At 42.9% G+C, this 26912-nt stretch overlaps 1 protein-coding gene across 12 annotated transcripts in view; it reads left to right on the forward strand.

The window, feature by feature from the left end:
• Positions 1-1817: 1817 nt before the first annotated feature.
• LOC139420449 (sickle tail protein homolog) overlaps positions 1818-26912 on the forward strand; it is a 163084-nt gene continuing 137989 nt past the window's right edge. For all 12 annotated transcript variants that reach the window (XM_071170592.1, XM_071170609.1, XM_071170593.1 and 9 more), the window contains exon 1: positions 1818-2276. In XM_071170592.1, coding sequence (XP_071026693.1) covers positions 1937-2276 — 340 coding nt within the window. In that variant the 5' untranslated portion in view covers positions 1818-1936. The remainder of the gene's footprint in view (positions 2277-26912) is intronic.

The following is a 26912-nucleotide window of genomic DNA, read 5'->3' on the forward strand; positions in this document are numbered from 1 at the left end:
CTAGAACCTTAAAGGGTTCATCGGCTGTTCCCATAGGAGAACCATTTGAATCCAGGTTTTACCTGGAACCAAAAAGGGTTCTCCATGGGGACAGCCAAATAACCGTGTTGTAACTATTTTTTTCTAGGAGTGTATATAGTGCACTAATTTTGACCAGAGGTTTATGGACCTTGCTCAAAAGAAGTACACTATATAGGGAATAGGGTGTCATTTCGGACACAGCCTATCTTACCTCAGGAGAGGAGGATGTGCTGAGTGTGAGGATGAGCTGTGTGTACCAATGTACAGAACATTCTGTTTAGGCTCAGAGGAGAGAGGGAGGAGAGGAAAGAGGCAGGAGAATGCCCCTCTGTAGCTCTCTGATCCTCAAATGAACTTTCGTCTTTTTCCATTTTTCTCTCACCTTCAAGCTGCACTGTTTTCGCTCTTTTGCTCTCTCTCTCTCTCTTTATCGCTCTCTCTCTTTATCTCTCTCTCTCTTTCTCTTTCTTTCATCTAAAGCTCAGTGTGGCAGCCAATCAGGGCCACATACAAACACACACTCACTGTGCAGAGAAGCATGCTGCGTTCTACAGTAATCCTTCTTTCCTCTGTGCTCTTTAATTCTCTGTAAATTCTTCCGGTGAAGGGGTGTGTGTGTGTGTGTGTGTGTGTGTGTGTGTGTGTGTGTGTGTGTGTGTGTGTGTGTGTGTGTGTGTGTGTGTGTGTGTGTGTGTGTGAATGTGTGTGTTTGTTACTTCCGGCTGCTTCCAGTATCAGGACAACATCTTTTCACACGCATGAGGAGACAGTGTGAATGAGGGAAGGAGAGAGTGAGGAAGAATGATAGAGGGAGAGAGAGGATTTGGAGTTTGAGGTGAATCCGTCGATGGAGAGGTGAGCAGGAATGCGAGTGGCTGTGTGTGTGTTGGGCAGCTGAGCGGTGACATGAAGCAACTGACACATCTGGAACGGCTTCAGCAGCTGCACCTGAGGAGGAGGGATCACAAATCATCCTCTCTCTCTCTCTCTCCCGCTCTCTCTCTCATGCTCTTTTTTTCTCTCTAACTCACTCACTCACTCACTCACTCGCGCTCTCTCTCTCTCTCTCTACCTCTCTCTCGTGTTTTGTCTGTGCTCGCCAGAGCACTGCAACAGTTTCACACTGAGCATCAGCAAAGCAGTGGAAGAGCAAAGAAGAGGAAACCGAAAAGCAAGAGAAGAGCAGAGAAAACGGGAGTACGGAATTGTTTACATATGAGAGAGGGAGTACAGGACTGTCTGTATATGACAGAGAGGGAGTACGGGACTGTCTGTATATGACAGAGTCAATGAGAGAGGGAGTACGGGACTGTCTGTATATGACAGAGTCAATGAGAGAGGGACTACAGCAGATTAAAGAAAAGGAGGAGGGGATGAGAAGAGTGTGAGAGCGGGGGATAGAGAGGGAAACAGTGGGTTATAGAGCTGGAATGCGCTGACATTAAGGACCTGGCTGTTTATATATGCATTTGGCCCAGCACCTTCTGCCGAGCCACAGGTTTGAGCACACACAAACAGACACGCACACACACACACACACACACACACACACACACACACACACACACACACACACACACACACACACACACACAGCTCTGTTTGCTTTGGAGGATAAGCCCAGGAGGCCCTGTCAGCAGAAGAGTACACCTTCCAGGGAACTTTTCCCGCCCCCCTCTCTCTCTCTCCTCCTTCTCTCCTTCTGCCTTCCCAAATGTACCCTCCTCCCTCTGGCTGCCCAACCCAGCCTACCTGCTCCAGTCAGGACTCGCAGAGCCCAGTGGGAGACACACACACACACTCTGAGAAGCTGGAATACTCTACTGTTTACCACGGACCTGGCACGAACAGAATCTAAGAGAGACAGATAGACTGAGAGTCCCAGACACCCAGCCTTCCACTGACTTCCAGCAGGATGTCTAAAGCTTCACGGCTGGCTCGACCATCCTCCGCCGGGGCGGGCTCCAAGGTGTCGTCCTCCCGTAAGGAGGCTCCTGGTGGGGCTCGAGCCCGGGTGGTGAGTGTAGGGGAGAAGCTGATGAGGGCCGGCAGCGACGGGACCCTGACCAAGCAGAGGGGCCTGGCTGCAGCCGCCCCACCTGCACTGCAACAGGCGGACAAACAGCAGTCCCAGATGCAGTCTCAGACTCAGAGCCAGTCCCAAAGCCAGGCACAGACTATGGACATGGTGGCCCAACCCAAGAGCAGAATCAGCCCACCTAAAGCCTCAGCTCTTCCACAGGGCTCTATGCACAGTAAGTACTGGACTACAGTCATGTTGCTTTTCCACTGTGACACCAGTGGCCATGTGTTTATGAGCATCTCTTCTTTTTTAGGGGGTAGATTAGCTTTAATATTGCAGATAGATTGTAGCTTCCATCAATGCAAATGTCTGCATCACATCCAATCCCCCATATATGTTTTTTGCACCGACCACCTTGATCCGGTCTTATGTAGCAACATCTGAAATGGTGTTTTTTACATTGGATAAAGCCGAGACACAGAGCTACATAATGGTATATCATACACTGCATTTGAGGAACAATGGGAAAGTAATTCGGCTTTAAAAGTTGATAAACTTGTAACCTCACTTTTGAGAAATTGGCCTTTAAATGTTATGGTATCTACTGGAGAGCTCTTCTTTGTCTACACCCATTCAGCATTGTTCACATCTTCTTCAACTTTAGCTCCACCAATCTCTTTAAGGGTTGATTCGAGGGTTCTGTCCTGACAACAGCAGTCAAGCATCGAAGCTACCTGGCTAACAGTTGTCGCCGCAGTGACATTCTATTAAAATGGGCACTTGCATAGTGGAGTCTTTTGTTGAGACATGTAGCTAGCGTGCTACATTTTTTACCATAATCACAACTCATGACGTTACTACCCTGCATGAATATGCAGGTAGCTAACCAACCAGGTTCAATGTTAGCTAGCTAACATTAGGCTATAACAAGCAACGCAAATGGCTCCGAGATACAAATAATATACGTAATGTTAGCTAGCGAGCCAGCCAGCTAATGTTAGCTAGCTAGCTAACAGTACACTTTAACTTGAAATGAAAATATTTTGTCAAAATTAGAAAACTGTAACATCTGAAAATGTAGCTAGCTATACTATCTTACCCGTGGTCGGAAATTGGAGTAGATTGCCAAAGCGAATTTACCAGCTACGTCTATCAACAGTTGTCGCAGTGACATTGTATTGAAATGGCTACTTGCATAGTGGCGTCTAGACTAACTTACCCGTATCTTACCCGTATACATCATGGACACTTCTCCCTGTCACTGATACCATGGTTGCCCTTAGTTTGAAGATGTAATCCGGAGACAGGTTTTTTTCTCTGTCTCCTTAGCTATCATACTAATTCCACTGATTTCAAAACTCGGTCCTACAGAAAATGGAGAGCAACACTTATGCAGTGTTGTACTAAGCAATATTTTTTTTTTAAAGCCGCGTTAGACAGGATTACCTACACACACTAACCAGCTCAAATAGACAGAAGCGTGCTATATGGCAGACCAATCCGAATTCAACTCTCTTCATGTCCAGCCCACGCATTATCTCAGCCAATCACGGCTAGCGGGAAGGTTGCTCACTTTTTCTGTGGATTAATCAACAGGGATCATAATTTAACAATGTATTCATATTTACAGATGTAAAAGTTTGATATTAAGGCACATGAAAGTTCACATGTTCCGGAAGGCATTTCTGCCAAAAAATGTAACGCATTTTGATTAAAAAAAGATTACGATCAAATGGCTCTCATGTGACCCCCGACATACGGCTAGTTTCCTGAAACGGGTCAGTTATATTTACACTACCGTTCAAAAGATTGGCGTCATTTAGAAATGTCCTTGTTTTTGAAAGAAAAGCAAATTTTTTTGTACGTTAAAATAACATCAAATTGATCAGAAATACAGAGTAGACAATGTTAATGTTGTAAATGACTATTTTAGGTGGAAATGGACAATTATTTTTTTTTTTTAATATCTACATGGGCGTACAGAGGCCCATTATCAGCAACCATCACTCCTGTGTTCCAATGGCATGCTGTGTAAACTAATCCAAGTTTATCATTTTAAAAGGCTAATTGATCATTAGAAAACCCTTTTGCTAGCACAGCTGAAAACTGTTGTTCTGATTACAGAAGCAATAAAACTGTCCTTTAGACTAGCTTAGTATCTGGAGCATCAGCATTTGCGGGTTCGATTGCAGGCTCAAAATGGCCGACAGTCAAGTTCCTTAATTTTTCCCCTTCCGCGTTCCTCTTCGATTTTTGCGGTAATGCTGCAATTAATTGTGGAAAGAGCATTTGAATTTAACCACAAAATTTGTTCGATTATTTGTTCAGTATTTTATGGGGCTCCCGAGTGGCGCAGTGGTCTAAGGCACTGCATCTCAGTACTAGAGTCATCACTACAGACCCTAGTTCCTTTCCAGGCTGTGTCACAACCGGCCATGATTTGGAGCCCATAGGGCGGTGCACAATTGAACCAGTGTCATTTGGGGTAGGCCGTCATTATAAATAATAATTTGTTCTTAACTGACTTGCCTAGTTTAAAAAAATGATACAATTGCAACCAGCTTTCATAGCTTGTTTTAAAATAGCAATATTTGGGAGATGATTTCCTTTTCCAGTAACTCAAAGTGAGAGTTCTGAGTAAAGGAAAAAGGCCATTCTTGAACATAGGGTGAGACATTCCTACTAATTTGCCAGAGAACCAGTTTGGATTTGAGTATAACTTTTGTATGATTGAAGCCTTTAGTGAGAGGTCACCCAGTAAAATACTACTTGCATAAAAGTCCAAAAGTATTTGGTTTTAAATGTACTTAAGTATCAAAAGTAAATGGAATTGCTAATTAAGGATCAAAAGTTAAAGTAAAAATATAAACCATTTCAAATTTCTTATATTATGCAAACCAGATGACACAATGTTCTAGTTTTTTTTATTGACGGATAGCCAGGGGCACACTCCAACACTCAGACATTATTTACAAACAAAGCATTTGTTCTTAGTGAGTCCTTCAGATGTCTGGCGTGTGCGTACTTCTGGTGAAGTCAGGTGCAGGAGAGCAGAGAATTGGGAAGAGGTGCACACTTTAGTATGGCAGGAGGGAGATACAGACGAACACAACTGCGTCAAAAACCTCCAACCAACAAGGCAAAGTGTAAAGCGCGCAAAACAGTCACAAGACACAAAATGTATAACAATACAAACAAGCTTTGTGAAAATACACGGAAATACTGAACGCTAGCCTAGTGCGTACAAACACGTAACACACAAACGATTTCACACAAAGACATGAGGGGGAACAGAGGAATAAAAGCATGTAGTGTATGTAGGGAATGAAAACCAGGTGTGAAGGGAACAGGACAAAACAAATGGATAAATGAAAGCCGGTGACGTCGACCGCCGAACGCCGGCCGAACAAGGAGAGGAGCCGACTGCGGCGGAAGTCGTGACATCAGAGGCAGTAGGGATGACCAGGGATGTTCTCTTGATAAGTGTGTGAATTGGGACATTTTACCTGTCAAAATGTAATGAGCACTTTTGGGTGTCAGGGAAATGTATGGAGTAAAAAGTATAATATTATCTTTAGGAATGTAGTATCGTAAAAGTAAAAGTTGGCAAAAATATAAATGTTAAAGTAAAGTACAGATACCCCCAAAAAACTACTTAAGTAGTACTTTAAATTATTTTTACTTAAGTACTTTACACAACTGTGTACTAGTAGTATAGTAATTGTAGTAGTTACAGTGTATGGGTTTCACTAGTTTCACTAGCCCCATGTTAGCCACCAAGCCATTTTCCTTACTCCCATGCTACTCAGTTTACAGGTTTGTTTTGCCATGTGTGTGGTCGGCTACAGGAGATCAGTGTGTTATCTGTTTTGTTTTGTGTGTATCGGTCAGACCGGGTTGTTGTGGGATTAGATCTACCTGTCAGGGCTCCGCTTCCTGTCCTGTTCATCAGTCATCAGTTTGTGTTGTGTTGTGTATCATTTATGATATCAGTAGTCTGATACTCATAAGTATCATGATAAGCAAACAAAACATGAAGCAGACATAATTTCTTGTTTCTTGAGGACACAGTCCTAATGTTGGAAACATAGAAACACATTTTGTCACGTTTGTTTATTTTTCTAACTTTAGCATTCACAATTTTAGCACGTTTTTAAAGAATTTAAACTGCTTCGTTTTTCCCTTGTTGCCCTTGGAAAATTGAGTATAGTAGGATTGTGATACTGGTATTGTGATTGTAGTCCAGCATTAGATCGTCCTATCAGCACTCTGCTTCCGTGCCTCGGAGTCGAAGGCATTCCTCACCTGATCACGTGACTGGATCCCACGTCACGTTGTTGTTTTTCCAATCCCATCTCCGTGGGGTGCGGATTATGGAAGGGAGCAGAGGGTCTGATCACTCACTTTTGGCCCCATCATCACATTCCCTCACCCTAGTTAGCTTAGATTAAACACAGTAGGAGAGTTGGCCGCGTCCCAAAAGGCAGCCTATTCCCTTTATAATCCATTACTATTTCCTGGCCATGGTCGAAAGTAGTGCACTATATGGGGAATAGGGGTCATATGGAATGCACCCTAAACCTACCCTTGGTTTTGTAGTGTCATTGTCTTGAAGTATTTGGTGAGTACTTCTTGTATCATCTTGTATCAAGTAAACACGTGTTTTCATTATAGGGATAATTCAGGATTTTGGCAATGAAGCTGTTTATCTACTTCCTCAGAGTCAGATGAACTCATGGATAACCATTTTTACGTCTCTGTGTGCAGCTTGAAGGAAGTTGCTAACTGGTGTTTGTGCAATTGCGAACTAGCATTAGCACAAAGACTGGAAGTCTATGGTAACTGTTAGCAGCGGCTCGTGAAACTACCTCTAAAAAATTGGTATCCTTGAGTTAATAATAACTCTGGGGAAGTAGATAAAGAGCTTCATTGCCACAATCCTGAACTATCCCTTTAAACTATCTATCCCCCTCTGTCAATCAAGATGTTCCCTGCCAATTACACACACACACACACCTACACACGCGCACACACATGCGCACGCACACACACAGACACACACACACACGTTCGGGGGGGTGTCAACATTTTTTGGGGGGTCACATGCTTTGTAAACAACAGGTGTACACTAACAGTGAAATGCTTACTTACTGGTCCTTTCCAATAATGCAGACAGAAAAACAATTATAGAAAGATAATACAAGGAATAAATACACAATGAGAAACGATCACTTGGCTATATACACAGGGTTCCAGGCTTGGTTCATCTGTACCGTTTGCCATGCAAGTCTGTGACTGGGGTGGCTGGAGTCTGACAGTTATTAGGACCTTCTTCTGACACCGCCTGGTATAGAAGTCCTGGATGCCAGGAAGCTCGGCCCCAGTGATGTACTGGGCCGTACGCACTACCCTCTGTAGCGCCTTCCAGTCGGATGCCAAGCAGTTGCCATACCAAGCAGTAATGCAGACAGTCAAGATGCTCTCAATGGTACAGCTGTTGAACTTTTTGTGGATCTGCAGGCCCATGCCAAATCTTTTCAGCCTCCTGAAGCGAAAGAGGCGTTGTCGTGCCCTCTTCATTACTGTGTTGGTGTGTGTGGACCATGTTAATTCCTTAGTGATGTGGACACAGAGGAACTTGAAGCTCTCGACCCGCCCCACTACAGCCCCGTCGATGTGGATACCATTCATCCTAGTGTCTGGTCTGACTTATGTGTTTCTTGTCTAACTCAGAGACAGTCAGTTGGGGGAGGGGAGACAGGGGAAGAGACAGGGGAGACAGACAGCGTTTTGGCAGGGGGGAGGGCGGTGGGAGGAGAGAGGTGAGCTGTGGGCGTGAGTCAAACTTTCGGGTGACAGAAGGAGGTCGGGAATGTGAGCAGGGTATGCTGGGAAGTCTGCAGGTCTGGAGCTGTGTGTGTGTACGTGTGTGTGTGTCAGTGAGTGTGTGTCAGTGTGTGTGTGTGTGTCAGTTGTTCTTACCTGCAGTAAAAAGTCAGGTTGTGGGCTATGAGGGGCAGGTCTGTACTGGAAACCAGATGTCTCCCAGTCTGTGGCTCTGTGTGCTCCCTCTAACCTCTTCACACAAACAGACCACTGACCAGGAGGACTCCTGCCCCTCCTATGCACGCACACACACACACGTCTTCTCTGTGTCTTTTTCTCTCTCTTTACTTATATATTCCTCTGTATCTCTCTCTTTAAGTCTCTCTCTCTGTCTCTATCTTTCTCTCTTGCTTCCCCCTCTTTCTTTCTATACCTTACTTTCACATTTCTACCGCAGTATGTACAGAGTTTCTACCCACTGCTATTCTTAACTGAAGAATTACTTTGCGCCATGCCACCGCCCCACACACATACATACCCTCTCAAAAGACTTTCAAAGAGAATACATGATCTGTGTATTGTGGCAGATGGAGGCTTGGAGGACTCAGCTCAATGTTTCTCTATGTGAGTCGGAGTGATGATGACAAAAACACAACTTTCTCCACATTTCCTGCTAAAGCCTGAATCTTAGAAGCAGCTCCACATACAAACGCTGTAGATATTCAATTTGTAGAGCTATTTTGGGTGATTTTGTTGTTTGTTGAGAGCCCCCATTCACTCTCTGTCTGTCTTTATTTGGAAGTTACTTCAATGATTCCGCAATTTTCTAGTCGCACTGGCATAACTAGTCGCACTGGCATCACCGCAACCTCATATTTTTCACTTAATTTAAATCTTTATAGGAAAATAGGAAATAGGCTTCTGCCCTATGGGCCATTCTGGCTCGGATAAGGCTCATTTATCATCATAACCTTATGTGTTTCACCTCAACTTTATGAACAGAGATTACCGATACAGGTTCATAGATCAAGCTCAGGTCCCATTTTGTGCTGGTTTAATAGGTCAAGCTATGGCATCTAAGGCCAGGCTTGGGCCATGGACCAATGTGCGTCCCCAATGGCACCCTGTCGCCTAAATAGTGCCCTGGTCAAAAGCAGTGCATTCTATAGGGAATCGGGTGCCATTTGGGACACAGCCCATGGCTGCAGCCGAGGCACGGAGGTCGTTCTAGCGATGATGTTGCGTGACTGGGGCTGGATGGTAAGCGTGTGTGACAGGTGACATTTCCAGCATCTGTTAAGTCTTCAGTGTTGACGTAAGCCACAGGGCCAGGACTTTGACTGAAGCTGAAATAAAAGCTCTGACTTTCCCTTAAAGATGTCAGCTGCTGTAGTGGCTGCTGTGACCCGGTCTAGTGGTAACACACCCGACCAATCATGTTTTTACTGCTCCCCACTGGAGACTGGGGTTCAATCCCAGCGTCCACTTTCTACTGTGGTCCCACTTGCCTGTCACCCCTCTGGCCTTGGCTGCTGTGGAAATCAGTTTTTCATCAGAGGAGACCATGGAGTGTGCCGGAGGCCAGTGGTCTAAGCTGGCCTCTTTAATGACACATCTGGCAGGTTTAAGGCTCTGTACGTCTGAGACACGCATTGATAAAAAGAGAGGGAGGGAGCGAGAAGAGAGAGACTGCTAGGCTGCATACTCAACCATCAGCTAGTCTATCTCCGAGCACCCACGCACTCTTATCTCACCAATTCAATTGAAGGGCTTTATTGTCATTGGAAACATATGTTAACATTGCCAAAACAGACAGACTCCCTCTCCCTCTCCCTCTCTCTCTCTCTCTCTCTCTCTCTCTCTCTCTCTCTCTCTCTCTCTCTCTCTCTCTCTCTCTCTCTCTCTCTCTCTCTCTCTCTCGTACTAGTGTACAGGTCATGTAAACATTGTCAGTCATTTTGTAAAGGCGGGTGAGACAAGAGCAGCACGGGGGAAAAGCTAAAGCCCAACTGTCCCCAGTTATCCTTAGTCATCCGGGCCATTGCACAGTATAAGGAGTCATCTTGTGTTGTTCTTGTGTGGTGTCAGTATGGCATGCAGACGGACAGCAGAGTTTAGTAAGGAGATTTGTCTGGACATGAATGTGAGGGAGCTCACTTCAGTTTCCTGTGAATCATCCGAGATCCCAATAAGGATGCACTTTGAGACTGTGTGTGTGTGTGTGTGTGTCTACTTTCTCAGTGGTCTGTGGAAAGACTTTCCTGTTCGAGATTTTGTTACATTACTTCTGGCAGATGGCACAGGAGCGTGCGTGACAGAATATGGTGCCATGACAGTTGGCACCAGGTTATTCCAGGCTTGAACCTTACAAGCTGAGCCATTCCACACATGTTCCTTGTTAATTTGTTCTCGACTGACGCTTTCTGATTTTGGGTTGAAAATGCACTTTGGTTAAATGAGCTAAAACAAGCTCAATCTAATTGGGATTACTTTCTTTAAGCGTGAGATAAGATCGCTTTCCTCAAAATCGAGAAAGGATTAGATTAATTAATGCCTAACATTACCCATACAGCCCTCTGGTTTATCTATTGGCGACCTTGACAAACTTTGGCAAGACTGTAAGTGTTATTACAGACCATCGTAACACACTGGCCCAGATCAAACAGCCCTCAAAGATTCTTCATTTGTGGTCCACATCATTCATTACGCATTTCTCACTACACTGGGTTTTGAAATTTAATTTGCCTCAGACTTTGTATAAATATAGAATTTCTTAGCTCCATTGACTGAGCGGTGGCTTGGACATATTTACACAACGGTCTGCCAAAGGAGAATTTCATGGGGAGGGGATCATATCACATTGTATTTGTCACATGCATCATAAACAACAGCTGTAGACTAGCTGTGAAATGCTTACGGGCCCTTCCCAATAATGCAGAGAGAAAAACTATTACATATTACTGTGTGTTCCACATGGCACCCTATTCCCTATAAAGTGCACTTTTTTTGACCAGAGCCCTATTGACCCTGGTCAAAAGTAGTGCAATTACATAGGGAATAGGGTACTATTTGGGATGCGAAGAAGGTTATGAAAAAAGCCTGTGCTAAAGGATTGAGATAATTGTCAGACTTTGGCACAGGAGGAGATATAGATAGACACCAGACATAAATCGTCTGAGTCAGACAAACTCAGCCAATTTAGAAGTCAAAGACCTCCATTTATGGTGGATTATGGGAAGAAGAGGTTGCATGGTCGCCATGGCAGCAGGGAAAATGGCTTCCAGATTGACAACCTGGAAAGACAAGCAATGTTTGAGAGAATCAAATATGTGATGCATTGTCGGTAAGTTGTGACTAACGGATCTACAAATAAGAATGTGTAGTTAGTTTTGATGCAAGAGGATTTGTAGGTGATTTGTTGATCCACCTGTTGTGCTATGTTGTGTCGCTACTGTGTTGTTGTCATGTTGTGTTGCTACCATGCTGTGTGGTCATGTGTTGCTGCCATGCTATGTTGTCATGTGTTGCTACCGTACTGTGTTGTTGTCTTTAGGTCTCTCTCTATGTAGTGTTGTGATGTCTCTATTGTCGTGATGTGTGTTTTGTCCAACATTTTTATTTTAACCTCAGCCCCCGTCCCCGCAGTAGGCTTTTGGCCTCTTGATAGGCCGGCATTACTCTTAACTGAGTTAAGTTAAATAAAAAATTTAAAAAACACTGTCTACCTTAGTCATGTGGACTGAAGAACTGTACCTGGCTGGCTCAAGGGTCTCAGAATGTAGGATGGTGTGAGATCATCATCATGCCCTGCTTCTTAACTCTAGGAGACGTGCTCCGCTGTTGTTCGCTAATGACTGGACGCCTATGTGTCATCCTTCAATCCAAACAGACTAGAATCAGGTCACTGAGCAAGAAGTGTGTGAGTGTTTCAGAGAGACTGGGTGGGATACTTTGTTTGGTCTAGTGGGACTTATTCATTCAAGCTCTAGCTTGAGGCAGTGTATTATACTGAACAAAACTAGAAACGCATGTAAAGTGTTGGTCCCATGGGACATGAGCTGAAATACGCACAAAACGCTTTATTTCGCTCAAATTTGGTGCACACATTTGTTTAGATCCCTGTTAGTGAGCATTTCTCATTTGCCAAGATAATTCATCCACCTAACAGGTGTGGCATATCAAGAAGCTGATTAAATAGCATCATCATTACACAGATGCACCTTGTGCTGGGGACAATGATGTCACACACGTCATTAAACAGTACTTACTGTAATATGAAATACAGAATTGTACTTGCCACCGAGCTACACATACAGTTGAAATCAGAAGTTTATATACACTTAGGTTGGAGTCATTAAAATTAATTTTTCAACCACTCCACAAATGTCTTGTTAACAAACTATAGTTTTGGCAAGTCGGTTAGGATATCTACTTTGTGCATGACACAAGTGGTTTTTCCAACAATTGTTTACAGACAGATTATTTCACTTATAATTCACTGTATCACAATTCCAGTGGGTCAGAAGTTTACATACACTGAGTTGACTGTGCTTTTAAACAGCTTGGAAAATTCCAGAAAATGACGTCATGGCTTTTGAAGCTTCTGATAGGCTAATTGACATAATTTGAGTACCTGTACCTGTGGATGTATTTCAAGGCCTACCTTCAAACTCAGTGCATCTTTGCTTGACATCATAAGAAAATCAAAAGAAATCAGCCAAGACCTCAGAAAAAAAAATGTAGACCTCCACAAGTCTGGTTCATCCTTGGGAGCAATTTCCAAACGCCTGAAGGTACCACGTTCATCTGTACAAACAATAGTACGCAAGTAACACCATAGGACCACGCAGCCGTCATACCGCTCAGGAAGGAGATGCGTTCTGTCTCCTAGAGATGAATGTACTTTGGTGAGAAAAGTGCAAATCAATCCCAGAACAACAGCAAAGGACTTTGTGAAGATGCTGGAGGAAACAGGTACAAAAGTATCTATATCCACAGTAAAACAAGTCCTATATCGACATAACCTGAAAGGTCGCTCAGCAAGGATTAAGCCACTGCTCCAAAACCGCAATAAAAAAGCCAGACTACGGTTTGCAACTGCACATGGGGACAAAGATGGTACTTTTTGGAGAAATGTCCTCTGGTCTGACAAAACAAAAATAGAACTGTTTGGACATAATGACCATCGTTATGTTTGGAGGGAAAAGGGGGAGGCTTGCAAGCTGAAGAACACCATCCCAACCGTGAAGCACGGGGGTGGCAGCATCATGTTGTGGAGGTGCTTTGCTGCAGGAGGGACTGGTGCACTTCACAAAATAGATGGCATCACGAGGAAGGAAAATTATGTGGATATATTGAAGCAACATCTCAAGACATCAGTCAGGAAGATGGGTTTTCCAAATGGACAATGACCCCAAGCATACTTCCAAAGTTGTGGCAAAATGACTTAAGGACAACAAAGTCAAGGTATTGGAGTGGCCATCACAAAGCCCTCACCTCAATCCCATGGAATATTTGTGGGCAGAACTGAAAAAACATGTTCGAGCAAGGAGGCCTACAAACCTGACTCAGTTACACCAGCTCTGTCAGGAGGAATGGGCCAGATTTCACCCAACTTATTGTGGGAAGCTTGTGGAAGGCTCCCCGAAACATTTGACCCAAGTTAAACAATGTAAAGGCAATGCTACCAAATACTAATTGAGTGCATGTAAAGTTCTGACCCACTGGGAATGTGATGAAAGAAATAAAAGCTGAAATAAATAATTCTCTCTACTATTATTCTGACATGTCACATTCTTAAAATAAAATGGTGATCCTAACTGACCTAAGACAGAGCATTTTTACTAGGATTAAATGTAAGCAATTGTGAAAAACTGAGTTTAAATGTATTTGGCTAAGGAGTATGTAAACTTCCGACTTCAGCTGTACATACATACAAAGCCTACTTCGAATGCTGAACATTTCACAGTGCTACCAGAGAGTAGCTGAACTCAACATCTGTCAATCATCATATGATGGAACTTTGAGCTTTGCTTTACAAAGGCTTCCAAACGGGCAGTGACTACAGGGCAAACAGACCAAAAGGACATGGCAAAATGCACAACCATTTCAGAATCAAGACTTGCTGCCACTCCAATCGGTTTCCTAAACAAATTCATGGGGCTATATAACCACATAGGAGTTAAATTGGTACAGCATCCTCATGGGTTCAACAAATATAGACTCTTACAAGGCACGTCTCAAAATATGTTAATGAGCAATACCATACACCCACTAGTGGTCAAAAGCTTTTTTGGCGAGCCTGTATTCTGTGGGGTGGAATTACAGTACCGTTCGAAAAATACAGCAATTCTTTGCTCCGCCCACAACATTTTCCCACAATACATTTTACTGTTGATAATACCCCAAATTGCTATGTAATTCACATTTTTCCGTTACAGTGTGTACACTAATTGATGTTGCTATTAAGCCCTCGTCTTTCTACCCCATCTATGCCCTTCTCCAAAGCTAATTTCGGCAACTTGTAATCTCGCCAACCGAAACCTGTAGATCCTGCACTGAGTACATACTGTGCTTGCATCCCAAATGGTACTCTTTTCCCTACATAGTGCCCTACTTTTGACCAGAGCCCTATGCAGACTTTAGTTTTTCCCCAACCTTATGTATGGACTATGTTGTTAGCCTTTAGCGATCATGGCTAATTCACTTGACTGGCGCTGATGAGCAGATACCAGTGGATGCTAGCTCTCCCCCAGGCATTTTCTCTGATAGAGCAGACAGAGAAATCAATACGCCTCTGCCTCCGTTCAAACCACGCTGATTCATTAAAACACGGGGCTACGTAAATACTTGTGTGTAACCTAGTGCTCTCTCTCTCCGTGTTGTTGTGGATCTCTATATTCCATCACTTAGCACTGAATGTTCAGTCTACATGACACTGTGATATTTAAACTTCATTCCTGAAAAAGAACTACCCTTCTGATGTTGATTTTCATGAATATTTTAATTATGTGATCATGTTCAAGTTGCTATTACAGTGTGATATTCAGGCTGCACTCCTGTGGAGGAAATTCACAAAGTTTGAGTTTATTGATACGTTTTAAATCAATCTTTTCATTCATTCATTTTGATGTTGCTTTTCGGTCGTATTTCAACATCTGTCATTATTGAGTGGGAAAAGTACTTGTGTAAGGTTATGACAGGGATGTTTGTATGTCAGCAATGTGTCCCAATTGGCGCCCTATAGTGCAGTACCTTTGACCAGAGCCTATGGGGTAATGGTCATCTAAAGAGGGACTCCAGCTCGGGCAACTATCCCCCCTCTCTTGATTCCTTTGGATTTAGCTGCATCATGTTCAGTGATGGAAAGGCTGGTCCACACTCTGACAGGTGACCCTGTCTTGTGAGACGGATTAGCTGCAATACCACTGAGGGTAAAACTGATACAGTAAAACAAAAGATTGACTGTAGACAAACTGCAGTTGTACTATATACAGTACATTGGGCTGTGTGTTTGGCCGCTGTGCCGCCCATACAAAAATGGATGCATGCATGATTGTAAGTTGCTTTGGATAAAAGCATCAGCTAAATGGCATCTATTATTATATTGTTTATTAGCAAAGACCAGGAAATTCCAGACCTGCATAATCAGGATGTGTAGGCCCTAAACTCAAAAGGGGTAAAATGGATTCTTTGAAAACTAGTTCCATTGAATCTATTCTTAGGACTAAACTAGATCTGTGAGCCACCAATCCAGAAATGAATAGAATTTCCTTCCTATTATTGTAACGTTTCCTGGACGCTAGACCACACGTTGTTTTCCAACATATTTAGCTGCCTTGTTTATCACCATGAAGAGGCATGCCTGCTCTTTGTATTACAGGTCCCAAATGGCACCCTATTCCCTATATACAGTAGGGCACCACTTTTAACCAGGGCCCACAGAGGTAGCCCCTGACTCGATGACTGCATTAATAAACCTTATGGGGAATACGGTGCCATTTGGGACACATATCCTACTGTGCGTGTTATGCCCGTACACTACGTCGTGGTTATTACAGCTAGACGTTATCTGTAAATCTCTAAAGCCCTGTTTGGCAGAGAGAGAGAGAGAGAGAGAGCACATCCTCTTGGCCTCTTACTGGTCCATGTTTGCTGCTGTAAATAAATACCCGTCGATAAATCAAAATCCAGGATCCAAAAGTCAAATAAATCAAAATCCCAAACCACTCAACTCCAGATTTATTTTGAGGAGTAAGAGGAGGAGTGGTGCTGTTGTTCCAGGGCCATATTTGATTGGATAGCCTTTTGATTCAGATAGATAATGGCTTGAACACCTTTAACGCGTAAAGCGCTAACCCACCGTGCGCTGTCCTCGCTGGTGGTAATGGTGCAATTCGAATGATTAGAGACACTAGTCATGCTTGATAAAAGCAGACTGCGTGCACACGCGCACTCTAAGAATGCGGCGCTAGCTCTTCACTCGTCCACAAAACAGAGCATTCCTTTTTGTCCAGAGAAATGCTAACTTGGGGCACTCAGCAAGCTTATTGACAGGTCATCATCTGACCTGAAGAGACTGTTAATGTTACCCAAATAACAGTGGTCATCAGGCTTGAATACCATTCACTGAATAATATGAATTGGCGATCTCATCTTACCGTGAGGATATATTAATATTAATAACACTTATCTTGAATTCAGAAAGTTGAGTTAACAGCAACAACAATGCAAGGTGCTGTTAGATTAGATTTGGTTTGTGCAAGGATATTGTAAGAAAATGACAGCAACAACCCACACTGGGTGTGGTGATTTTTTTTCTTTAACTAGGCAAGTCAGTTAAGAACAATTATTTACAATGACTGCCTACTGGGGAACAGTGGGTTAACTGCCTTGTTCAGGGGCAGAACAACAGATTTTTACCTTATCAGCTTGGGGATTCAATCCGGCAACCTTTCGGTTACCGGTTCCAAGCTCTAACCACTAGGCTACCTGCCTCCCCAAATGAATTGCCTTCCATAAGTGTAATCTATCTCTGGAGTCTAACTGCCCAACTATTATAACAGGCATGCCACTCTGATGGGTGAGACTCCCCTATTCTGTCCCAGTTTCCAGTAGTCTGCCTCCGAAGAATGTTTTTCCTCTGATTCTGATGGTGCGACAGTCATTCAGCTCAAGCTGAGAGAAACTTTCATCTAAGCTTTATCCTGCAGTGCATTCAGAAAGTATTCAGAACCCTTGACTTTTTAAACGTTGTGTTACGTTACAGTCTTATTCTTTTTCTGAACAATCTACACACAATAGCCCACAATGACAAAGCAAAAACAGGTTTTTAGAAATTGATGCAAATGTATATATTTTTTTTACTGAAATGTCACATTTACATAAGTATTCAGACCCTTTACTCAGTACTTTGTTGAAGCGCCTTTGACAGCAATTACAGCCTCGAGTCTTCTTGGGTATGATGCTACAAGCTTGGCACACCGGTATTTGCGAAGTTTCTCCCATTCTTCTCTGCAGATCCTCTCAAGCTGTCAGGTTTGATGGGGAGCGCCTCTGCACAGCTATTTTCAGGTCTCTCCAGACATGTTCGATCGGGTTCATGTCCGGGCTCTGGCTGGCCACTCAAGGACATTCAGAGACTTGTCCCGAAGCCACTTCTGCATTGTCTTGGCTGTGTGCTTAGGGTTGTTGGAAGGTGAACCTTTGCCCCAGTTTGTGGTCCTGAGTGCTCTGGAGCAGGTTTTCGTCAAGGTTCCCTCTGTACTTTGCTCAGTTCATCTTTCCCTCAATCCTGACTAGTCTCCCAGTCCCTCTAAGGACAATTCCTTCGACCTCACGGCTTGGTTTTTGCTCTGACATACATTGTCAACTGTGGGACCTTATATAGTCAGGTGTGTGCCTTTCCAAATCATGTCCAATCAATTGAATTTACCACAGGTGGACTCCAATCAAGTTGTAGAAACATCTCAATGATGATCAACGGAAACAGGATGCACCTGAGCTCAATTTCGAGTCTCATAGCAAAGGGTCTGAATACTTATGTAAATAAGGTATTTCTGTTGTTTGTTTTTAGAAATTTGCAAAAATGTCTAAAAACCTGTTTTCACTTTGCCATTATTGGTTATTGTGTGTAGGTTGATGAGGACCATTTTGTATTTAATCCATTTTAGAACAAGGCTGTAATATGACAATACGTGGAAAAAGGGAAGGGGTCTGAATACTTTCCCAATGTTTATCCTACGTTTCAGGAGGAAAGGTTCTCATTGGAACGTTTCACTGTCGTATAATCCAATTAAAATACAGAGGATGTGTGCATCTCAAAGTAGGAGTGATGGTTTAGGATCAGTTGTGCCTTTTAGATCATTTTTAATAATATTACATTGACAGGGAAGACCTGATCCTAGATCAGCAGTCATACTCTGAGATGCTTGGTATACGGCCCCAGACCTGGCTGCGGTTGGCAATACTGTTGCCTGTATATTTATTTGGTTGCTCTTAAAACAGTATTGATTTGTGTACTATACAGAAGGCCTAGACTTATTTAGAGAATATTAATGGCCCACATCAAGTTTTGATTTGTGAGTGAGAGTCACGCCTATTCCTTCCAAATTGAAATTACGAATGCATCATGTTGACCGACGCACTGATCAAATGACATGGCAAAGTGCATTGTGACACCATGAAATATTGAGAATACAGAGAGAGAATCAGAGAATCGACTCAGACAGACCCTCTGCACACTCTTAGACATAAGGGTGCAGTATTGTTCCCTGGGGTACAAAAAGGTCAAAACACACATAATGTACCTTCAGAGGTACACATTGTGATCTCATATGGTACTGTTTGGTACATTTTAGGGTACTTTTTTTGTATATACAGTCAGTACCAGTTAAAAACACACCTACATCTACATTGTAGAATAATAGTGAAGACATCAAAAATTATGTAATAACACATATGGAATCATGTAGTAACCAAAAAAGTGTTAAACAATCCAAATATTTTATATATTTGAGATTCTTCAAAGTAGCAAGCCTTTACCTTCATGACAGCCAGAATAATAATATACTGGTTGTACATAGCTACAAATGTAAGATCTTAATTTGATCAACCTGTTGCAGGAGAACTTTCCTGCAATTCAGGACATTTTAAACTTGTAGTGTATTTGAGGTTTTAAAAGGCTTCTGAAGTTTGTCATTTCCATTTTGATATGTCAGGCTTGAATTTCCCTTATGAAAGATGAATCAACCCCCTGTAATCCACATAATAATTCACATTTCTTGTTGCTGCAGGATTATTTTCCCGCTGTAGCAGACTGGCTCAAATATAAAGTAGTTTGTGTTTTCATGCTCTTCACTCACTCACTGTAAGTTTCTCAAGGTCCCAACATCAGCGTTAGCTCTTCTAGTACAGAGCTTTTTGATGTTGTGATGCTCTCACATCACTTGAACATGGATGCCTGGACCGATTTATGGTCCTGGTCTGTCCCTGCATGTACTTTTTGAGAAGTATCTCATTAACCCATCAAAGTTAATGAAGCTCAGTTGGTAGAGCATGACGCTTGCAACAGCAGGATAGTGGGTCAAAATTCCTGGAACCAACCGTGTGTAAGAAAATGTATGCATGCATGACTCAGTGAGTGAGTGAAGACCATGAAAACCCGAAATACTTTACATTTGAGCCAGTTTGCTACAGCAGGAAAATAATCCTGCAGCAACAGGAAATGCAAATTATTATGAGGATTATAATGAATTGACATCTTTGTAGGGGTTGGTACCCTCTTGGGCCTCACTCCGCCCTATCTGAGATACCTACTGGAGCCTTCATCCTCCACATGCAACAGCCGTTCTGCCAGTCACATTCTGTTAAAGGTCCCCGAAGCGCACACATTCCTGGGTCCTCCTCTTTTCAGTTCACTGCAGCTAGCGACTGGAACGAGCTGGAAAAACCACTCAAACTGGACCGTTTTATCTCCATCTCAATCATGAACACTCTTACTGACAGTTGTGGCTGTTTCGCGTGATGCATTGTTGCCTCTACCTTCTTGCCCTTTGTGCTGTTGTCTGTGCCCAATAATGTTTGTACCATGTTTTGTGCCACTACCCTGTTGTGCTGCTGCCGTGTTCTGTCGCTACCATGTTTTTGTCATGTTGTGTAGCTACCATGCTGTGTTTTCATGTGTTGCTGCCATACTATGTTGTCATCTTAGGTCTCTCTTTATGTAGTGTTGTGTTGTCTCTCTTGTCGTGTGTTTTGTCCTATATTTTGAATCCCAGCCCCCCGTCCCCGCGGGAGGCCTTTTGCCTTCTGGTTGGCCGTCATTGTAAATAAGAATTAGTTTTTAACTGACTTGCCCAGATAAATGAAGGTTCAATGAAAAAATAAACTGAAAAAAGCAACAGCCCTGCTACACTGTAGCAGTCTGGCGTCCTGCATTGCCAATGAGGACCTGCCTCCTATGAAAGCTGTTATACTGTTGGCAGCGTCCAAACTCAAGGATCGCTGAGGTTCAATTCTCAGTGGCTGACGTGCCTGCTCATTCTATCAAGTGCATTTAAATGATGAGAAATACAGGTTGATTTTGGTTGCGTATGGCCTCAACTACACATCCACTGGTTGTACTAAGACGTATGCGGTCAGGAAGCTACTAGCTACCGTAGCTACATTTATGTTCACAATCTAAACAAAAAGCAACTAATGAGAACTTGCGGGGGAAAAAAGAAGTGGAACAAAGCTATTGTACTTACGCATCGTCAATGAATGTGGTACAGTACGGTAGGTTTAAATAGGACTAATGACACTCTTCCCCTCTGCTCCTTTCCGCTCTCAAAACAACGTGCTCTCTGTAGCAGGTAGAACGTCACATTGACTCCACGCTGATGGCAAAGTTTAAAAGTGTTAAATGGCATACATTATTATATTATAGTAACAAAGCTTCCAAAAATGTATATAAAAGAAACATACATTTACAACAATATCATCCTGAAAATGGTTAATTAACAGGAAAGTTCTATTTTGGGCCTAAGAATACTGGTATGCTAGCATCCCTTTGAGTGAGCACATTGTTAAGCAGCAGAAACGATTGCATATAAGAGAGTGTCATGCAGTGGTCACCAACCTTTTCTGAGTCAAGATCACTTTCTGAGTCAAAATGCAAGCCGAGATCTACATGACTTAAAAAAACAGAAGACGACGCAATATTTAGCAATTAAAAACATTACTGTAGCAATGAGGTTGGTGCAGTAGGCTATAGGCCGTATACATTATCCCTGCATACTGGCTATGCTTGCCCTACCAATGTTGCTTTTCTCAAACCATTCTGAAATGATATCTTTAAAAAAAATGTAGGTATATGACCACACTGGTAGTTTATAATTTGTCGTACTACTTGTGGGCCCCGCTGAGTGAGCATCATTTGTGTTTTTATTTTCTGAACTGATCGCCTGCATTTGATGGTCAGTCTGAGGGGAGGGAGAGAGCAGTGGTGAGGCTGCCTCTCACCCGACTCACCGTCCCTCCGCTCTCCCTCCGCAGAGAAAAGGGGAAAGTCTTCCAGCTGGTAGCGAAACTCAAGTCACACGGCATTATTTCTGCCTCATGCACCAATTCCTGTTGTTATATTCCTTGATATTAAAAAAGACACGAACCACTAATAATAACATCGCAAGCTTATACTCAACGCTTAACGCTTTGCTGCACTCATTGCCGCTGCAGTGCTGGTTGTGGCGTGAGTGGAAGTAGGGAGAACGCTCATTTTATAGCTTATAAAAGTGTTGAACAGTGTTGACAGTGCTGAGTAACAACTTACACGTGAACTTACTCATAAAAACAGCAGCTTTTTGCTGAATTCGTTGAGTCTCTCTTTAGTCTTGGTTTTAAAAGTTTTGAAATATCACAATATCAACTTTGCTGTGTTAGTCCGAGGCTTATTTTTACAGCTTGAGGAAACTGTGCAGACACCGTGACCTGAGCTATCTGATTGGCCAGCGGTAGGCCTATAGGTGCACTTGATTTGCTCTCTGGGCCTGATGGGTATGTGGAGTTCTACCTTCAGACACATGAAATGGTTCAAAATGGGAACACTTTGCCTTCCCGGCACCAGGGCTTCTGAAACAGGTGCACCTACAGTCAACAGGGCGAAACAAATGTTTAAAAATAGTAACGCAAGGCTTTATCGTTGTTGTTTTTTTTACAGAAATGTTTGGTGATCAACTAGGAATGCCTTGGAGATCGACCAGTCGATCACGATCGACCTGTTGGTGACAACTGGTGTAATGGATGAGCCAATTAGAGCCCTGCTACAATGGGTTCCTTCCGGCTAGTCACTGTGGCCCTTGGAGCCACGTCTCTGTGATGAATGACCCTTTTTTCTTTTTTTTTTTACTATTCTTGCCTCATAGAAAACATAACATGAAAAAACTATCCCGACTACTACTTTTTCAGAGACAATTGTAGTGGCGGATGCCAAACGTATATCTTTTTCTATCCTCTCAATGTTTATGTGAGCCGCAGGGCCATTTGCACAGTGGCTCATGTGTATATGTGAAATTAAACAGGTTGGACAAGGGACATTTACATTGGAAGGGCAATACGTAACCTACTGTATGTGATCTACAGTAAGTGTAGATGCAATCAAAGGTAAACCTGGAAAAATTGATTTACCCATGTTGCCAGCGAGTTCTAACCTAATCTTTGACAGTGAGTTCCAATCTAATCCTCTCTCACTGTGCGTCCCAAATGGCACCCTATTCCCCATTTTAGTGGTGAAAAGTAGTGCACGCTATAGGGCATTTGGGATGCAACCTGAGGTCCGTCAATACCAAACTAATTAGATGAATCTACATGAATCTACTTCACGTTAAGAGTGGTTGTCTGCTAAATGCGCAATGCCAAGAGTGTGCAAAGCTGTCACCAAGGCAAAAGGGTGGCTACTTTGAAGAATCTCAATTGTAAAATCTATTTTGATTTGTTTAACACTTTCTTGGATACTACATGATTCCATATGTGTTATTTCTTAGTTTTGATGTCTTCACTATTATTCTACAATATAGAAAATAGTAAATATATATATATATATATATATATATATATATATATATATATATATATATATATATATATATATATAATAACCTTGAATGAGTAGTTGTGTCAACTTTTGACTGGTACTGTATAAGCTTATCAGTTCTCTAAAGACTCATAGTGTATATATCGTTATAGGTGAGTTAGAGTGTCCCCAGAAGGCCAGGTAGAGAAACTACAGCGAAATACACCTCCCTCATACCGTACACTGAACAAAATAAAAGTTATTACATGTTTCTTCCTCAACTCTTAAGGTTCCTTGGTGAAGTGTGGGGTTCTTGACGTGGCATAATGTTTAAAAATAGACAGTTCTTCAGAATTCTAAAAGGTTCTTGAAGTCTATGGAAACCTGCAGATGCGTCCCTTTCATAACACACAGCAAATTGCCCAGTGTTAACTAGGGTTGCTTTTTCAGTGTAACATTTATAGTGTTGATTCAATAGTTAAATTAACACTGTGAATAGTTAAATTAATACCTAGTTGTGTAAAAGAACCCCAGTGTTGGGGTGAATAACCAGAGTCGAACCAAAACCACGCCCATCATTGTCATTGTCATGCTCTATTGCATGTCGTTTATTTTTCATTGTTTCTTTCACTGTCTATGTTTCTGCATGTACATTGCTTGATTGATTGATTAATTCATCTTATGTTACTGAAATATAAATAACATACTATTCCAATCTGTTACGTGGATTTATTGCACCTGTTACTGAAATGGTTGTTCCGGTTTAAATGTTTAATGTCGTCTCATATCTTTATTCCCCCAACTCTGGCAGTCGTTTTGAATGTCGGTGAATTTTTTTTCCAAATGTTGGGTATTCCCACTTTGGCTGGGTCTCAGACGGAATTACACATCACTTCGGAAACCAGCATAATGTGTTTAAGGCCACTGTATTCAAGTTACACTAGCTGCTCAAAAGAAGGCCTAATGACCTATGTATTGTCTTAAATAATACTTGACAACATATTAATTTAGGATCTTATTTGGTGAATGCCACAGGACTGAAAATGTATGAATCCAGCAAATATGTCCTTGTCACTAGCAAACGAAATCATGGGTGGTACTGGTAACTCTAAAATTAACTTGAAAGGAATTCTGGGAAATATGCAAGCAAAGCTTAAAACCTTACAGCAGGGCTATTCAATTCTGGTCCTGGAGGGCCGAAACATTTTTGCTTTTGGATTTTATATGGTTCTTCACAGAGCCATCCCATTGATGGTTCTTCACAGACCCTAAAATGATTCCCCTATGGCCAGCTCGTTGTGTAAGTGTCTGATGTGCTTCTCTTTATCCTCTAGAGAGACCTACGGGTTTAATTAAGACTCAGCTAAAACCCAGCTCACTGTCAGCTCATCTCCTTAAACATTATGGAGAGAAGCTTTTGGCCCTCTCAGACTGGGACTGTGGGAAACCCAGAAACATATAATACACATGACCACACACACACACACACACACACACACACACACACACACACACACACACACACACACACACACACACACACACAGGATCAAATTCCGCCACCTCATAATTCAGGGGATTTTGGAAAGGAGCAATAATATGGTTTTAAGGCAATGCGAAGTCATCCCTCAGAGATGTATGTTTGAAGCCAGGCGGTGAGGCTAAAGCCATCATTCAACTGACACAACGTTTCGCCAGGGCTCTCACTGAGTAGAGAGAGGATGTGTCCAAAATGGCACCCTATTGTTCAAAAGTATTGTGCAATAAAGCAGGGGTTGGAGCCGAAATCATTTTCCAATCGTTCTGTTCCCAAGCAGAACCCCCTTTTTTTCTCGTTCAGTTCCAATGTTCCCGACCAGAAAATTAAGTTCTGAACCGGTTCGAAACCCCAAAAAAGTAACGGTTCACATAACGTTGGTTCCTTTTGTAGCCAGTGAAATCAACGTTGTCTTTACATTTAGCTCATTTGAGCAGCTTTCTGCTAGAGCAGAAAGCTGTAGGAAACAGTTGGATAGTTGTTTACATGTTTGATTGGCGACTGACATTTCAAGGGTGTGGAGAACCCAAGAGAGAGGGGTGGGTTGGAGGGGACTTGGCTTGAAGCTCTGAACATCATGACCTGACGTGAATTGGAATTGGTTTAGGCCACTTCTAGCATTATAACTTCACCGGAATAATATTTTTGGAACTAAAAAGAAAATAACGGTTCTGTTCCGGAACACTTTCGTTCCCAGGTCTGGTTTCGTTCCCTGAAGATAGTAGGGTGCCATTTGGGACAGATCCTGAGAAAATAAGGGGATTTCAGCTCAACTCATGTAAGCACCCTGGGTTGAACACTTCATAGAACCGTTATTTTGTGTGGCGTACTGCACTAGCATCGAATAGTCTCAGAGATATGCAACTTTTCAGGGAAGTCAGGAACCAATACACACAGTCAGTTAGGAAAGCAACGGCTAGCTTTTTCAACAGAAATTTTCATCCTGTAGTTGTGCCCCAAAACTACGAAACGTTTTGGGGCACTGTAAAGTCCATGGAGAATAAGAGCAGCTGCCCACTGCACTGAGGCTAGGAAACACTGTCACCACCGATAAATCCATGATAATCGAGAATTTCAATAAGCATTTCTCTACGGCTGGCAATGCTTTCCTCCTGGCTACCCCAACCCTGGCCAACAGCTCCGCACCCCCGCAGCTACTTGCCCAAGGCTCCTCAGCTTCTCCTTCCCCCAAATCCAGATAGCTGATGTTCTGAAAGAGCTACAAAACCTGGGCCCGTACAAATCATCTGGGCTAAACAATCTGTACCCTCTCTTTCGAAAATGATCCGCCGCCATTGTTGCAAACCCTATTTCTAGTCTGTTCAACCTCTCTTTCGTATTGTCCAAGATTCCTAAAGACTGGAAAGCTGCCGCGGTCATCCCCCTCTTCAAAGGGGGTGACATTCTAGACCCAAACTGTTACAGACCTATATCCATCCTTTGTAAAGTCTTCGAAAGCCAAGTTAACAAACAGATCACTGACAATTTCTAATCCCACCGTACCTTCTCCGCTGTGAATTCCGATTTCCGAGCTTGTCACGGGTATACCTCAGCCACGCTCAAGGTACTAAACGATATCATAGCCGCCATTTCATAAAAGACAGTACTGTGCAGCCGTCTTCATTGACCTGGCCAAGGCTTTCGACTCTATCAATCACCGTATTCTTATCGGCAGACTCAACAGCCTTGGTTTCTCAAATGACTGCCTCGCCTGGTTCACCAACTACTTCTCAGATAGAGTTCAGTGTGTCAAGTTGGAGGGACTGTTGTACGGACCTCTGGCAGTCTCTATGGGGGTACCACAGGGTTCAATTCTTGGGTCGACTCTTTTCTCTATATATATCAACGATGTCGCTCTTGCTGCAGGTGATTCCCTGATCCACCTCTACGCAGACGACACCATTCTGTATACATGAGGCCCTTCTTTGGACACTGTGTTAACAAACCTCCAAACGAGCTTCAATGCTATACAACACTCCTTCCGTAGCCTCCAACTGCTCTTAAATGCTAGTAAAACTAAATGCATGCTCTTCAACCAATCGCTGCCCCCACCCGCCTGCCCGACTAGCATCACTACTCTGGAAGATTCTGACTTAGAATATGTGGAAAACTACAAATACCTAGGTGTCTGGCTAGACTGTAAACTCTCCTTCCAGACTCATATTAAGCATCTCCAATCCAAAATGTAATCTAGAATCGGCTTCCTATTTCGCAACAAAGCCCCCTTCACTCATGCTGCCAAACATACCCTCGTAAAACTGACTATCCTTCCAATCCTCTACTTCGGCGATAGCCTCCAACACTCTACTCAACAAACTGGATGTCACCAAAGCCCCATATACTACCCACCACTGCGACCTATATGCTCTCGTCGGCTGGCCCTCGCTACATATTTGTCGCCAAACCCACTGGCTCTAAGGCATCTAAGTCTTTGCTTGGTAAAGCCCCGCCTTATC

This window comes from Oncorhynchus clarkii, chromosome 11, assembly GCF_045791955.1.
Source record: "Oncorhynchus clarkii lewisi isolate Uvic-CL-2024 chromosome 11, UVic_Ocla_1.0, whole genome shotgun sequence".
In the NCBI taxonomy this organism is placed as follows: Eukaryota; Metazoa; Chordata; class Actinopteri; order Salmoniformes; family Salmonidae; genus Oncorhynchus; species Oncorhynchus clarkii.